This window comes from Chroicocephalus ridibundus, chromosome 3 (genome assembly GCF_963924245.1).
Source record: "Chroicocephalus ridibundus chromosome 3, bChrRid1.1, whole genome shotgun sequence".
Classification (NCBI taxonomy): domain Eukaryota; kingdom Metazoa; phylum Chordata; class Aves; order Charadriiformes; family Laridae; genus Chroicocephalus; species Chroicocephalus ridibundus.
The window spans coordinates 106,951,232-106,967,252 of NC_086286.1; the positions used below are offsets into that span (position 1 = coordinate 106,951,232).

Genomic DNA, 16,021 nt, shown 5'->3' on the forward strand with positions numbered 1-16,021 from the left:
CAGATTCAATCTGTTTATGAAGATAAAAATGTACAGTACATCATAATAATCTCAAATTGTTTTACGAATTTGTCTGATTATCCTGTATTTTTTCTGTTTGGTTTACTGGGGCATGATGTACTAGAAGGAAAGGTCATTCCTTATTAACATGATGAAAAGAATTTTTTTCTTAATTTTAGCAAGGTGTATTATTCTTGCAAAATGAATCTATTTTATTCCCTATAATTCAAGAAGCAATATGTTAACCCTTTTTCCTGTGGTTATGATTCTACTTAAGATGCCACCGTCAAAGGAATAATAATGGGTGCTATGTTTTGTTCAGTTTTGTCTTTAACTCGAGGAAGGAAAGAGTAGGAAAAAAATGAGAAGTGATCCATCTCTTTCATATAAGTGCACATTCCCCATTAGTAAACTTTACAAAGTAAACATACCATTATATATCTTTTATTTCCTCTTATATATATATATATATGTTGCGGTTTAATCAAATTTTCCAGTGGGGCTACCAAGTCCCACTTGGCACGTTTATGTCTACTGATGGTAAATTTGCTTTCCTCAGTAACTTTTTACAGCCCTTTTAGAGTAAAGCTATGGACTGCCCCAGTTCTGCAGACCACAAATTGAAAACCACTGGTTCAAGACCATGTTTTGGTATTTCATTCACACCTCTTAGCACGTTATTCAGACTGTGAATCATGGTTCAACCAAAAGAAAAAAGAAACAACGAAGAAAAATGTTCCTCTTTTATCTTAAGCTCTTAGATCCCAGTATTTGCAGTCATATCAAAGAAAGGTCTAACAAGGTTGGTGGTAGGGTCTGAAAAATGTTGCAGGAATAGGAAATTGCTAAAGAGATTGAAACAGAAAAATTATCAACATTAAGGTATTATCTTTAACTCTTCATTTAAATAAGAAGACATACTTGAACAAGAAAATCTCTATGGTTAAGAGATACTGGTTGTTCTGGCTAGTTGTCATCCTCCATCAGCTTACCTCGTACTTTGTGCTTCAAGTTAGTCCCTCAAGTTACCTTTGACCTCATACTTCAGCAATCATACAAAGTTGAGGTTGGTCAAGAGTTTTTGTTTGACCATGACTATTTAAAATGTCATTGTTCTCAGACTGTAAAAAAGAACACAATGTCCTATTACTATTTCCATTTATTTGGTAGTCTTTAACAAAAAAAGTACTTACCTCTACCTAAAGTCTTTCATAAATGCAGGGAAAAGAATGTTTAGAATTCAAATAGACATACTTTTCTCATGATGAGGGCTTGGCTGATCTCTGTCAGACAGGCAGTGGCCATTTGCAAACGGAAGCCAGACACCTTCATGGTCCTGCACAGTGCAGCGGGCAAAGGAGAAGACCTGTGACTAGTGGCTCCAGCTTCATTTGCTGTTTGGAAACTGCAGCTTTTGAAATGAGGGCTACTCAATTCCCATTTCACATCAATTATTAAAGCATAGGTGATCACCTAATTAAAAAAAAAAAGTCATTATCTCCTAATTTATGAACTCATTCAGCTTCTACTCATCAACTTCATTCTATTATCTATTAACATTTTCTCTTTGTTGGTTAGTATCAAGTCTCAAATATACTCTTCCCTTGTTGCCTAGGAAATTATCACTCACAGAAGAGCTAGAAGCCTCTTTTAACTGTCGTTTTTTGGAGGGTTGTCCTTTGTATGTGTCTCCCTTGCAGGGGGTGGGGAAGGTACATTTTGCAGACCAGAAGTATACAGTTCTTGTGTGCCAACAGTGCACAGTGCACAGGCTGGATACACAGAGGCCCTACAATGGTTATGTTTAACCTTTCTTTTTTTTTAATGAACATTCAAAGAAAAGGAAATGAAATGTGAAAGCTATGTTAGCGTAACATTATAGAATCATCTTAAATGTGATATTCTGTGATAAGTACTGTAGAAAGTCCTGTCGTTAAAAATAAATAAAGTCACATAGATAATCTCTGAATTAAGAGAGAAGCCATGGCAGCTTTAATGTAGCTGCCTGTGCAAAACGACTCATTCTCAACTGGGGCTTCCAGGTGCTACTGTAAGTTAAATAATAATGTGTGAAATTACTCTCCACACAGAAAGAAGTGGAGGAGATTGCACTCTTTTAACGTTACCTATATGATCATGTCATTTCAATCACCTTTTTTTTGAGATATTTAATCATAACAAATAGGACATTCCAAAATATAGAATCAAAACTGTTTCTTATACAAATAACTGGCCTCCTAGAAGAAAATGCACCTGTTTATCTAGAAATTCATATGTATTAGTCTTCAGGCTCCAATATCTGCATTGGCTCTATTGAAATGCTAATATCGAATGGAAACAGATGTTTGCACAAGTCTTTAACATTCAGAAATGTCATAGAGGTATTTCAGGAGAAATGTGTTTTCTTTGTTTCAGATCATACCAAGACAGTCACGTCTCTGTTTCACTACTGGATTACAGATATCCTTCCTGTGAAGAACAGGAAATAAAGCCTTGCCTGTGTCCGTATGTGCAGGGTTAAAATGTAATATACAGACTCTTAACCAAGTAGCAATTGTTCGGGAAGAGCAGTGTCAATACACATTCGACACCTTCAGGTAAATGAATTATTTTCTGTGTTACAAACTCCAGAAGACAACAAACAGGGTATAACTACATGTGATTTTTGTGTTTGATTGGTCAAGAATACCCATGTGGCCTGAGTCTTCAGCTGGATTAGTGTGTGCATTTCACTTCAGGATAAGGAACCTATCTGGAATGATAAAGTCTGTATCAAGTATTTTGTTTAAGAAGTATAGTATTTTTTTGTTTGTTTATAAATTGATCATTCCTTTCTGGAATTTTTATTTCTTGACTTTTCTTGTTTATCTAATATATCTGTTTACCTGAAAAGCAAAAATATATTTTTATATTTAAATCTAAGCAACAATATGTCTGAGGAATGTATTTTTGCTGAATAAACTGCTAAATTATGGAAATAGATAAATTTCTACATGTGGGTCATGTAGATACTGTTTGGAGTTATACAGAAACTTGGATAGCATTTTCAGAGCTATTCCACAGCCCAGCCTGTTAAAATCCAATGGCCTTCACCGACTGCAGAATTACGGGACTGGGTTCTTTCAAAGATCACTGTGTAGTCTTTCTGTAACTGAATTTGTCCATGGGTAGGTGATACAGTAAATAATATCCAAGGTTGAAAAATATTTTGGAATCCTGAAGAAAAAAATGCTTCCTGAGAGGCTCTTCTCTCAGCTGAGTCATTCACCTGATAGGTGATACAGAGCAAACCGGTTCTTATATCTTAGTGTGTTAGCTTCCTCATCAGTAGGATAGGGGCAGCATATTTATCTCCTGCGACGTATGTGTGGAGATATATTACCAATGGGACTATATAAATATTTTGTGGGGGTTTTGCTTTGTTTTTTTATTATATTGCCTGATGTATCCTATTGCAAGGCATTGTTTTTAGTGATGCTCAAAAATGCGTAATAAAAATACAATCATACCTCTTTCTCAGTAACTAAAGAAGTTAAAAGGGGTTCAGTAACATGCCAGAGGATTGCAGGTGCAGAAAAAATGGTCTTATGGCTAAAGCAGCTGTGTGCAGATCTGGAGAACTTGAGTTAGGTCTGTATCTGCTAGGAAAGATACTTAGACCATACTTTGCAGAGAGGAATCTTAACGGTATGTTCCCTGGTTTAATGCTTCTGACTTGCTAACACATAGGCACTGAACTGTAGCTGTGACTTTTCATTGAGATGCTGTATGCCTCAGTCCCACATCCGGAGAATGAAGAAAATATCACTTGAATGTGAAGCACCTAGATACTCTATTGACAGACCCTGGCAGAAATTAAATCACTTCATCCTCAGATTGAGGTTTGAACGTCATGCGGTAAATGAGGTCTAGGAACTGTAAAAAAAGGATATGCAGCAACTCATTAGGTAAGCATCATCTGTCCTATACACTGCATATGAAAAAAGTAAATGAGATCATGTAATTAAAGACAGTATTTTGAAACACAAGTACAAACCAGTCCTAAGACTGTACAAACTGCAGTGTTTGCATTTCCTGATGCTCAAGGGACTCTGCTGGGGGATAAGACTGCTGCCTTGGGTGGGCCCTGGGACCTATGGATTCCTCCTCCTTGTCCTCTGGATCCCAGGCTGGTGCACCTGGAGACCTGAATGCCTCTCCATCCCACGCCAGTGGAGGCGACTGCAGCTTTCATCTTTCCAGGTTCAGTCGGTAGTGATGCTTAGGGAAATATCTCAGGGACACATACACACACACACACACACACAACACTCGCACGGCTGACTACACACAAGCACACCCCCATTCGCAGATCCCTCGGATACCATCACAGGCCCCCAGCCTCTCTCATATCCCTGCCTGGGTCCTGGGCCCTCTTACCGCTCGGCAGCTCTCCTTCTCACCAGCTAGTCCAGCCTGACACGCACTACCACATGTTCACACGCTTATCTTACGAGCACTCGCGCACTTGTCTCACAGTTGTGTTTATTGCTTTCATTTCTCTTCTTTATTATTTCTGTTACAGTGCTTGGCCATTTCTCATAATATTAAAGTGTTTTTTAAAATTACACTGAATTCTAAATAGCTGCACACAGAGGAGAAGATTTGGGGTATCTTTGCCAAACAGAAATATTTTGTACTATCAGTAGTCTAATCCCAGAATGCGAGTAAAATTTCTCAGGTCAGAAATGTACTTTGCTTGAATTGGGTAATGATAAGGAAAAGATGGCTTTCAGTCTCTCTTTTTTTCTTTCCCTTTAATCACTGTAAGAGCCTTGTATTCTGTGCAGAATTCGGCCGGTTCTAACAAAGCAAGCCTGGGAACAGTTTCAGAGCGTAGCTAGTTAGAGTCAGTGATATCTGATGTCTTTGTAAATGACCTGCGATAGGAACTGAATCTTAAGACTTATCAAACCTGCCACTGTTACACTAACGGGGATTATACAGAGTAGAGGATAAAGTAAAATCTGAGATGTTGGAGAGTTTAGAAAATTGGACCAAATTCAAGAAGATAGATTGTAGATTGTCACGGTAGATAAACGCAATCACATAAGGGTATATTTGTTTCTGAAACGAATGTGCCAAACAGCAGTGTGCTGAACTGCAACATGCATAAGGACACTTAAGAGCAATATAGAAAAGAACACAGCAGAAGGATGTAGTTTAGAAGCAAAAGAAATGGGCATTACTCATCCTATAATAATATCAGTTGGGGAATGGTCGGGGGGAAGGATTGCTTGGTTCCATGTTTGACATCCTATTTGCAGCCACAAATACACAAGAATTTTAATACCTGGTCACTTTTCTCTGCTTCTTCTCTAAAAGAAATGGTGCTGAATTTCCCTACAGCCTGTATGGTTTATTTGAGCAGCAGTATAACCAACACAGCTGGGATATGAAAACTGAAAAATTTGAGTAAATATCCACCAGGGAACAGAGTGTGTTTCACATTTCACTATACATGGCTCCTTCAGCATAGCAATGAAACATTTGTCACTGTGGATTTTCATGCTAAACTCATAAATGGCAAAGGAGATTGCGTTGAATTTTTGCTTCTTCCACATCATTCAGTCAAATGAATGTGCAGTATCTTGTGGAATTTCTGAGGCATGGAAGAGATTTTTACTGGACTTTGCATCAGAGAAATTCAGACTGAGCTGTACACACACTATTATCAGCATATTTCAAACTTCTGGGAAGACAGAACTTTAAAATTTTGTTTTTAAAACCTAACTGGGCTACAACAGTAGGAAGAATTTAAGGATCAACTAGAAGGTAGCCTACACGTGGCTTCAAGAGTTAACTTTCTAGTTTGCGTAATTAAACATTCCACAGTAAGGACGGAACCAGCAGCACAGTGGGAGAGAAGTTGGGCTCTGAGTAGGTGGTGGTCCCTTCCCTAGACTCTGTGTACAAGCAAAACTACAGAGGCTGAAGTAGTTTGGGACATCTGTAGTAGTGACTAGCTGATGACTATGCTTATGTGCAAGGGGTATGAGTTCAAACCATTATCTGTATATATAGGTATGTGGTTTAGTCTCAAAATTGCCTGTAAGACCTTAATTCTTCTCTTTTGTGGATATGTAATGTGGGAATGAGTCTCTAATGTTACGGATTTTTACTGCTTCATAAGTAGTGCAATATTTTATATAGTACTTTACAGTCATATAACATTATAAATTCATTAATGTGTTTTCTATGACAGCTGGCTTTTCTCCCCTGCACCAGTGCAGGGGATTATGACTCAGTAGGCTGAAACACTGAAATGACATCTGGAAAAAAAAAGACTTTAAAAAAAAGACAAAGAAGGAAAAACGTGGTGGGTGGCAGCATGAAGGCAGAAAATTGTTGTCTTTGACCAAAGAAAACATGTTTCTCCCAGTAGTATTTGGTATGCCATAAAACCAGTCCAGAGACGCAGAGTGGAAAGTGGTGTGTGTTGTGCATGTACAGTGTGCTGCACATGAAGGATAATAACAAAGAGTGGTAGTGAAAAAAACAGCAAACTGCAAGATTGGAAAAATGCATTATATTTAATATTTAGGCCAACCTCAGGTTATAGCTATGTAGATCTTGTGATTAATTGCTTCAATCGTAGATTGCACCTAAGGAGGGCTGCATTGCACATGTTTATGCAGCTAATTTAGCTTCACTGTTAACTACTTTATCTTCTGCATTGCATCTAAGTAAATTTTGTTGAATAGGCTAACTATAATGTCTGAGTAGTTCACAATTTTTAATGTATGTTTTTCTTAGATGAAAAAAATTATATTTTTAAACTGCTAGATATATGCTGAACCTAAGACATGGGGGAAAAGCATTACATAAGTATAAAGAAAAAGCAGAAATTTACAAATGCTGTATATGTTTCCTACTTCTAACGACCTAGGAAAAAACTATATATTCTATGATTATTTGAAAACAGTGTATATGCACCACAGTCAGTCAAGGTCAAATATATAGCTTTAATAAGGATGTTTTCCACGTTAAGTGCTTAACTTTGTAGAATTAATAGTGTGTAGTCATTTTAATGAACTGTGTACATTTGTAAAATGTATAACCAAGCTGTAGTTCTCTTTTGCATTATTACTGCAATGCTACATCCTGGTTTAGGATACATAATGCCAAAAAAAAAAAGTATTATCTAAGATTGAAGAGGACTACACACCAATAGAGAAGGAATGAATCTGTGGTTCAATACCTTCTTTTCTGTAGCATCAACTAGAGGCTGATGTCTTCGCTTTCAAGGTCTTTGCCAGTCTTCTCAGTTCCCTCAGTTAGTGCACAGATGATTCCTCCATCCTTTCAGCCTCTGGTACTAGCTTCCATCACCCACTTGCTACATTTTCAGATTAACACATCTGTGCTTTTTCCCCACAGTGCCTTCCACAACTCTCTACAGAGCAGTCTTTCTATCGTTTTCCTTCCCTTCTTTAACTATCCTTTGCCATGATGCTGCCCAAAAGCTTGGCAACAGCTATGTCAGTAGTGTGCTAAGAAAGACAGCTGCCTACTGTGCTGACTAATGTTGCCTTATTGTATCTGTGTACTCCCACATCACTCTGCCCGTTTTCTCATCTGTTTTTTCCTTTCTTAAACTAGCAGCAATTTGATGAAGGGATTGGCCTGCTGTACAGCACTCAGCACAGTGAATTTCTGTTACATCTGAGCTGCAGATGTGCGAGAGGAATGTAATAGACTTAACTGCAATGAAGAATATGCTAGAATATGTAAGCAAGGCTGCTGATAGTTAAAAATGGCAAGTTAATTTTATATCGCACACGTGATCAGTCTAGTAGAACAGAGACCTGGTTCTCCCTGGTAGACACTTTGGAGGCAGCGTTCATCTGCAGCTTGCTAAGGAGAGCTTGGAGGCATGCAGGGAGGGAATCATTTCTCCCAACTTCAGGTGTTTACAGTGTAGATATTTCCATCTGAGCTGCCTGTCTAAAGAACTTTATAATCACTGGGATGAAAGAGATACTTGTACAGCCCAATAAAACTGATTGCTTCTAGACATCTAATTTAGGATCAGAACAATGGTACAAATAGGAGAACTTACATATTTATATTGACTGTTACGGGAGCTTGAACAGGTAGGTCAAATGGAAACATCTGCGTTGCAGGCAGCAATGTGTTTTTTTGAAAAAAAAAAATTAATTTCCTGAGAAAGGGACAGGGATGTACATGTTGCATGACCAAAACATCATCTACTCCTGGTGCTGGTCTGGCAGTGGCAAGCTCCTTCAACTTGAACAGGGCTGTGACCCCTCCTCCTTGCTGCTTTCTTATTTTCTGTTGGGAAGCCATTGCCTCAGAGTGGTAAAAGGGGGAAGGAGAAGAAGAGTAAGGAGCCTGTTGTACAGCTGTGGTGGAACTCACCCAACACAAGCTGAAGAGGTGCTTCTCCTGCTCTTCCTCTTGTTGCCTCCATGTGATCATGCACAAAGTGGCCTCCACCACTGCTGAGATAGGCTCAGTAAACAATTGCTGTGTGATTGATTCCTGCTCCCAGTAACAATAATGAAGTGGAAGCAAGTATAAATGCACAAAGGAGGAGTAACCATTGCTAGGAATATCAAACTGATTACCCATTACCTGTCTTCTAGAGAGTGAATCAATAGTAAATATATTTTTTTCAGAATCACAGGAGTAATCACCAAACTCTGTAAGATGTAACGGTAGCTGTTTGATCTCTGTCTGGCATGTTGGAGCATAAAACGAAGGTCATGTTCAAATCTGATTGGTATTCAGGGAAAGCATCTTAGCTTATTACCATTACTATAGTGCTGGATTCTATTTGCATTGGTAAACAGTTTAAAATACTTGACGTGTTATTCAATTAAATCTGTGATTGCTAACTGACAGACCAAAGTGCATTGATTTTTCTAGCCACATTAAGCTAAGTACATGGCACAGTGTTTCATTAGCCTGTCTACTTAACCCTTTCACATTAATTCAATTACCCAGTATAAAATTAATGTGTAAAATATTAAATAACTCTAAATTTCTAAATTAGAAGGTGTTGCAAGAATATATTAATCTCAATAGTTTCTGACGTATATCTATTACTGGATGATTTATGGTCTGCTGTGGATCACATTGTTATCCAGATGCCAAAAGTCACTCGGAAAGTTTTTTCTCTGTATTCACTCAGTGAATTGATAGCTAAATAGAGGGTAAGACTAAAAAGGACATGAAATTATCTTCTCTGACCCCATCTGGATCCCTGGTCATAAATTTTCCTTTTACTTCAGGATGAAGACCAGTAACTTCAGTCTGACAAAACCACTATTTGTGGGTTTTGCTAAACCAAGTGTTCTGCAGAGACAGGCAAGCTTGATTTAAAGACATCAAGAAATGAAGACTTAGCCCCTTCTCTGGTCATTGATTCCAGTATTCAATCTCACTGTCACTGTTAGAAACATGTGCCTTATTTTAATTTTGAATTTGTCTAGATTTAACTTTCAGTCCTTAGTTCTTGGTATGCTTTTCGTCACTAAATTAAGTCGTCGCTCGCTAGCCACTATTTTATGTCTGTAAAAGTTTTTGAACACTGTAATCAAGCTACAATGCAAACTCCTTTTTGCTATCCTAAACATTATCTCTTTAAATTGTTTGTTTTAAGGCATTTTCTACAGCCTTCAAATTGTTTTTGAGGCTCTCTTGTACGTGCTCTCAATTTTTTTCCCTAAAATTTAGAGAACAAGTGTGCTGGAACTTCACATAAAACTTCATTTAAAATCTTGGCAGTGCCAGCTTTCCTTCTCGCTGCTCCATTGTGTGTCCACTTTTTGCCATAGGATTGTATAAGGAATCCATGTTGAGTTATTTGTCTTAGTAAACAAGTAGTCTTGAAATTTATTGCTTCCCAGGATTCAATCTCTGGTTCTATCCTTCTTGTTCTTAAATGTCTGACTTGCTGTTTGGCCATATTAACACTAATTTTCTTTTACTATGTCTACATTAGTAAATAATGGATTATTTTATGTGCCAGTACTGCTTTCATTGGTATTGACTATCTGCTAATGTTATCTGCAAAGTTTACCAGCAATGATTTTATGTTTATTACAGAATATTAATAAAAATGCCAAACAGTGTTGAGTACCAGTACTAATTTTATGGGATCCAAGGAGTCAGTCACAATTCCCTATTTATACCTTCTTTTTGAAAACAGAAAACTGAGATCATCTAGCAGATTTCTGATGTATTTAACGTGTACTTTATTGTCTTTTGTGCTTTTTTTGTTTTGATTAGAAAGTCATGTGGCACTAGGTCACTTCACAGGAGTCTAAATAGCACAAGGTGTAATGGTTGTCTGCTGCTGTCAACAAGTATTTCTTCAGTTTTCTACAAGAACAAGCTTTAACTTTTTTAGTTAAGGATAAGAGTCCAAAATAAGACACTGTACAAAGAACTATAGAATTGTGGTTTAAAGTATGTTTAACGGGAAGCAGAATAATTGAAAAGTATTCAAAGTAAATAGCCTCTCAAATTTGTCATAAGTGTTTTCAGTTCGTTGCTCTGGAGGGAATGATTTGCATTAGTCAAGAATAATTGTTGTGAAAGATTCCTTATTTTTAAACATCAAAGGAAAATTTATATTTCTTTCTTTTCCTGCAGGATGTGATCCATAGCTTTAGTTATAAAGGTGTCTTGTGTGTGCATAATCTCTTGTGTTGCATTTCTTCCAGCTGGTAATTGAAGCAAGGTCCTTGCAATAAGTTCATTAACTACTGATGAAAAAAACAGGTTTGAGACTTAGAAGTTTGCTTAGGAAGTTGCATTTACAGTTTTATAGTGGGAAATGCAAATTTTCAGTTTTTTACAGAAGCAGTTCCCTGAGCAGATTTCCAGGCCACAGCAGACATGTGAACTGTCAGTATCAGCATTAACTATCTGAACGTTTTCTAAACCCTGAGCTATTGCTGGAGACCGGTGTAAGGTTTCGTCAGAGATATTCGTCGAACTTCAGCTTAGTCTCCCAACTTCTGCTGCTCAGGGAGTGCCAAGTTGCAGTTGGTGTCATGAATCGAAATGCAGGCAGCATAAATGTTTTCTGTTGGAAGTTCTTCTGAGAGAAGTCCCAGTTACTCTCTGCCCAGAGCTGTCACAGTCCAGAGAGAAGCAGGAGCAGATTCTTGGGAGGATCCTTGTATGAGACAGAACCACCGGTGGGATTCCCACTTCGTTGCAGTGGTTCATCACCCTCATGGTTCCCTTTAGTCAAGACTGTGTAACAGGCTGGCCCTGAAGCTACATGATGGAAAAACAAAGGAGTGATAACAGCATAGGAGCACAGTAACCAGCAAAGTCACAGTAGGGCCAGTTAGTACAGGAGCTAAACATGAAAGGAAAATTATTTTAAAAGAACTTGCAACTGGAAGTACCATCCCTGCACCAGCTGCAGGAGCCTGTAGTTCAAAGGCAGAAGAGAATACTGAAGTGTTTGGCACCAGAAACTACAAAAGAAAAAGAAACAAAGATAAGAGATATTCAGAGCAATAAACTGATTTGTTTCCTCAATGTGAATAAAGCTGGTGAGTGTAGTTCTGCTGCTTTATTTGAGGAAAGTATAATTTCCCTAGCCAGAATCTGATCTGTGGCTGTGTAAACCCCATACAAACAGCATAGAGCCTCCAGCTCCAAGATTCTGGCTCTGTGCTAACACAGAACGTGCCTTGTCAGATTACAAAAGGTTCCTTAACTCTTCCGTACACTGGAAGCTGTAGGGAAGGGAAAAAAAAAAAAGAAAAAAGTGTTTCTGTCAAAATGCCCTGGCAGCATCCTTTCTTTCAGTCTGATTCCCTTATGCATAAGCAAAAAACATTAAAGTTCAATATCAAGCCAAAAAACATTTCATGTGCCCTTGTCAGGGCACCTGAGACACAAAAGCTGACTGTTTTGTTTCTAGAAGTCTGATGCTCTTCTGCTCACTCCATAATTTGCAAGGCCCCGCCGTGTTTCACAGAGTGAAAAGCAGACTCACACTACCTTGCAGGTGCCATAGGGTGAGAACCTGGGCGTGGGCAGATCCTGGGAAGCAGCTGCCGACAGTGACATACCGAGGTGATGTGAACAGGAGGGAAGGAGGGATGGGACTACGTGGACGTAGCTTTTCCCATCTAGGTTGTGGTGGTGATTCACAGATCCTTTCTGCTCTGTGCTCAACAAGATTCTCGTGGATAACCGGAGACTTGCACTTTCAAATGAGAGTGACAGGAAATTTGGGAGGTAAAAGTCACAAAGATGAGATGGCATTGAGCAAGTATCTCAAAGAGGATAATTAGTCTTCTGAATAATAACTAAGGGTCCTCTTTATAAATCTTGATGCAGCTCCAGCTGTCTAAGGCTGATCCAAATTGTAGGAATTACTGGTATCCATAAATCATAGATGCTTTGTACAGCAGTCTCTCGCATAGCGTTTTGTTTGAAGCCAACCAAGGAAGTCTGAAAAGAACCCTATAATACTACAAAGCCCACAAAACTATCTGTTAGAAATCCAAACCAGGACAGTGTTTGTCACCTTTTTTTTAACTGAGTCCCTAAATCACTGTTGTTATTCTTTATGCAGGAGAAGCGAGTCATCTGAAAAAACTACTCAATAAAAGCATTCTACCTACAGCTGCAGTTCCTTCTCTTCTCTGGGTTCAAATCTAAGTCCATAGACCTGAATATTATCTCAGTGCATGGAATGATGTACTTGCATTGCCGCTATGCTCTGCAGGGATATTAATTCCCTTTCCCAATCTGGCAGCCTGTGCTTGTGAGCAAGAGTCATTACAACGGAGCATGCTGTTCTATGGTATGCCCTAAGGTGGCGGAAATGACTGCAGGCCAACTCTCAGCTCAAGTGCACCAGGATATTAACTGTAAAACTGGCAATATTGCTTTGGTGCAGAGTCTTCCTCCAGGCACCCACAAGACAGATGGCTTTATCAGTACACAGCCATTCACCTCTGCATTGCAATTCAGAAGAAATACAAATAAATTTCCAACTATCTTTACTAAGCAATTTTACAGCTGTCTATCTGAAATTAAAGCACCCTCCCTTGGTTGTGCTTTGCATTTTTAGAGTGACTGGCAATCTTTTTTCCACAATGCTACATGCAGCCTTCCACCGAGTTTTTAATGCTCACAAAAATACATAATACTAAGTTAACAAAGATCAGTGCTTCAGACTGTAGGGAACCAAGCAAAGGAGGATTCTGCATACTCTGTATAATTGGGCGCTTCCTATAGACCAGTGTAAAAAACAAATCCTCTCTGGCAGGGATAGGCTTTTGTATAGAAGTTCACAGGAATGAATTGATGTGTGCCTCATGGAAAGTCTTTGTAGAGCCTATAGGAAGAGCAGCTTCCAGCCTATGACCCATCAGTCCTGTTCCTCCTGAACTGAACTGTGCACTGGTCTTTGAAGTGGTATGAGCCAAGGATTGAAGCAGTGCGTTTCTCAGTGACTGAATATCTGTCTTTGGCTTTAATGAGCAGGAATCATAAACATGTCTCTCAAATTGGAGTCAGTTTTCCATCAGACTCAAAAGCTGATCAGAGCTAAAATTTAAGATGAAGCACCCAGGGCATTTGCTTCAGTACCTGTGCTTCAGTTTCCAAATGAAGTTGACACAAACGTCCCATAAGTGAGAGGTGAGACTGAACCATGCGTAACTAGTAGTACCACCTCGCTATCAAGGAAAAGCAGTTGGCTGAGATTTCTACAAGCTGTGAAATGGGAGGAGTTTGCAATCAGCTCTGAAAGTAACTTCAAGGTGGGACAATCTGTCACGGCATCTCCTACTTCACAGGGAAGCCATGCGCTGAAGGCAGTCTGTCTGCCTCCAAACTGGAGAAGTCAATGTCTGATAATTAGAAAAATCTTGTTGACAAGGCTACGATGCAGGAAGGAGGTAAAAAACTCAAAGAAGTATTTTTTTCCTTTGTATTTTGGGGCGGTGGGGGGCAGTGAACCCTTGTGCATTTTCTGCCTTGGAGAAGGAGTATGGGGAGATCAGAGGAAGCCCTCCCTGTAACTCTGAGTGAGGAAAGAAAATCCCAACAGCTTGTATTTCAAACCTTCATTTGTGTGCAGGACTGGGAAGACTATGAAAGCATTGGTAAGAACACAGTAATGTGAGAGGGAGAGGAAGACGTGTAGAGGAGGTAAGGAAGCAGGGAAAAAGAATAAAGGGATGCATCCAACTTGAAGAGTCCTGTTTGCTCATTCTTCATAAAGAAACTTTTCCTGCTTTTTGTTATACCCTTCGTGCCCTTTCCTATATCTTTTTTGAGTCTGCTTTATCCTTTTGGAGATGGGAGGACCAAAACTGCCGACGTTTTTAAAAATACAGGTTTACCATACATTTTTTGAAGTGTGCTTTGATTTGTTCTTAGTCCTTTCCAAATAATTCGGTGCTTTTTTGACCCCTTACTGCGTACTGAGCCAACATTGTCACAGAACTCTTATTTCATTCCTGAACAGTCCTTATCGGTTTATGTAATTACTTGCACCACTTTGCAATACCCTACATGGAATCTCATCTGCCGTTTTATCACAAGTTGTTCACAATCGTAGTGCTCTTCTGCAGCTCTGCACCGTCAGCTTTCAATTTTAGTCCCTGTGAGAAACATAGTGGAATCAGCAGTCTCTGTTCCCCCATTATTCATCACCTTTTCCGGGTCATTTAGGACTTTGCTGAGCAGCACAGATCCTGGCACAAAGTCCCGTAGGATTGTGTTGGTGATCTCCTTCCAGTGGGAAAACTGCATTCCTACTTTTGCTTTAGTATCTTTGAATTGCTTATTCATTCAAATGAGGATCCTCTTAGCCTGTGAGACTTCTTTTTTAAGAGCTTTTTTTTTCACAATGAATTTTAAAAATGCAATTTACTACACCTTGTCTGCTTATTTGTCTATTCCTAAAAAAAAAAAAAATGAAAAGTCAGTAGGCTTGTAAAGTAAGTCTTCCCTTACAAAAGTTTAATGCAGTGGTTCCCAGTATATTTTTCCAAGCATCTGCTCATTCTGTTCCTTGCAGTGGTCCCTACTGATCTGCTGAACGAGGACATCAGGTTCACTAGTCTGTAGTTCCTCAGATCACCCCTGGAATCCTCTATAAAAATTAGCCACCTTCCCAGCAATTCCCTGTGAGACAATTCCCGGTGCGAGGTTACACACCACGGCTCACAGTTGTGTTATTTCATCCTTCGGTTGGTTTAGAGCTCTTAGGTGAATACCATCTGGTCCTGGTGAGCTGGTAGTTTGTGCCATGGGAAATACAATCTCCGAAGAGGGAACTCCGAGCTAAGTCCAGTGCATCATGCTTAAGTGCAAATGTTCACTGCGTTTTCCCTCTTGTTTTGTTTTCCACTCCTAGGTAATTTGAATGTTGTTTCAATCATTTCTGCTTGGCCTCACAGTCAGACAGCCACAACACTTAATCAGAATAAAGACTACCTAATGAAAAAATAAATGTTATAGAAACGCTGCTCTTTTGATTAATGTATTTTTCATGCTTTATTTCCTGCATAGATTGTTTTGCCCTCTTCTTAAGTTGATGAAAGCATCTTCCAGTGTTCAGCTAGAGAGTTCACAACATAAGACATGTACCTTTATGCAGGATTATACCTAAAAATAGGTTACCAATCGTGTTAAATAGCCACAACTGTGCTGGCACAGTGCCATGCCAGAAATAATAGATGTCCCTTTAAGACGTTAGAACATTTAAATAGGAATACGGATAGTAAGGGATGGGAACCATATGTAATTTGCAATGTGAAGGCAATTACAAGGAAACAAAACAAGGGGACATGTCCGAAAGTGTGCGGGAACAGAAATGCAACTAGCAAGGTTCCCACTAAAGCCATGTAATTTAATTTAAAGCTTTGAAGCATTTTCTATCATACTTGGAAGGTTCCAGTAAGTTTATGTTTTTATATTGCAGTTTAGTTGTACAAGAGAATTTACAAATCCTTTGTGTTTTGGG

General features: G+C 38.9%; 1 protein-coding gene across 4 annotated transcripts in view; it reads left to right on the forward strand.

Moving 5' to 3' along the window:
- The window catches only part of ERICH1 (glutamate rich 1), a 97,373-nt gene that overhangs the window by 68,241 nt on the left and 13,111 nt on the right, over positions 1-16,021 (forward strand). For 2 of the 4 annotated variants that reach the window (XR_010070448.1, XR_010070450.1), the window contains one exon: positions 2,416-2,597. Coding sequence is in view for 1 of the 4 variants with exons in the window: in XM_063330379.1 (XP_063186449.1) it covers positions 2,416-2,489 (74 nt within the window). In the remaining 3 variants the exon portion in view is untranslated. Of the gene's footprint in view, positions 1-2,415; positions 2,834-3,729; positions 3,948-16,021 lie in introns of those variants that run through there. The other 2 variants (XR_010070449.1, XM_063330379.1) reach the window with 2 other exon arrangements.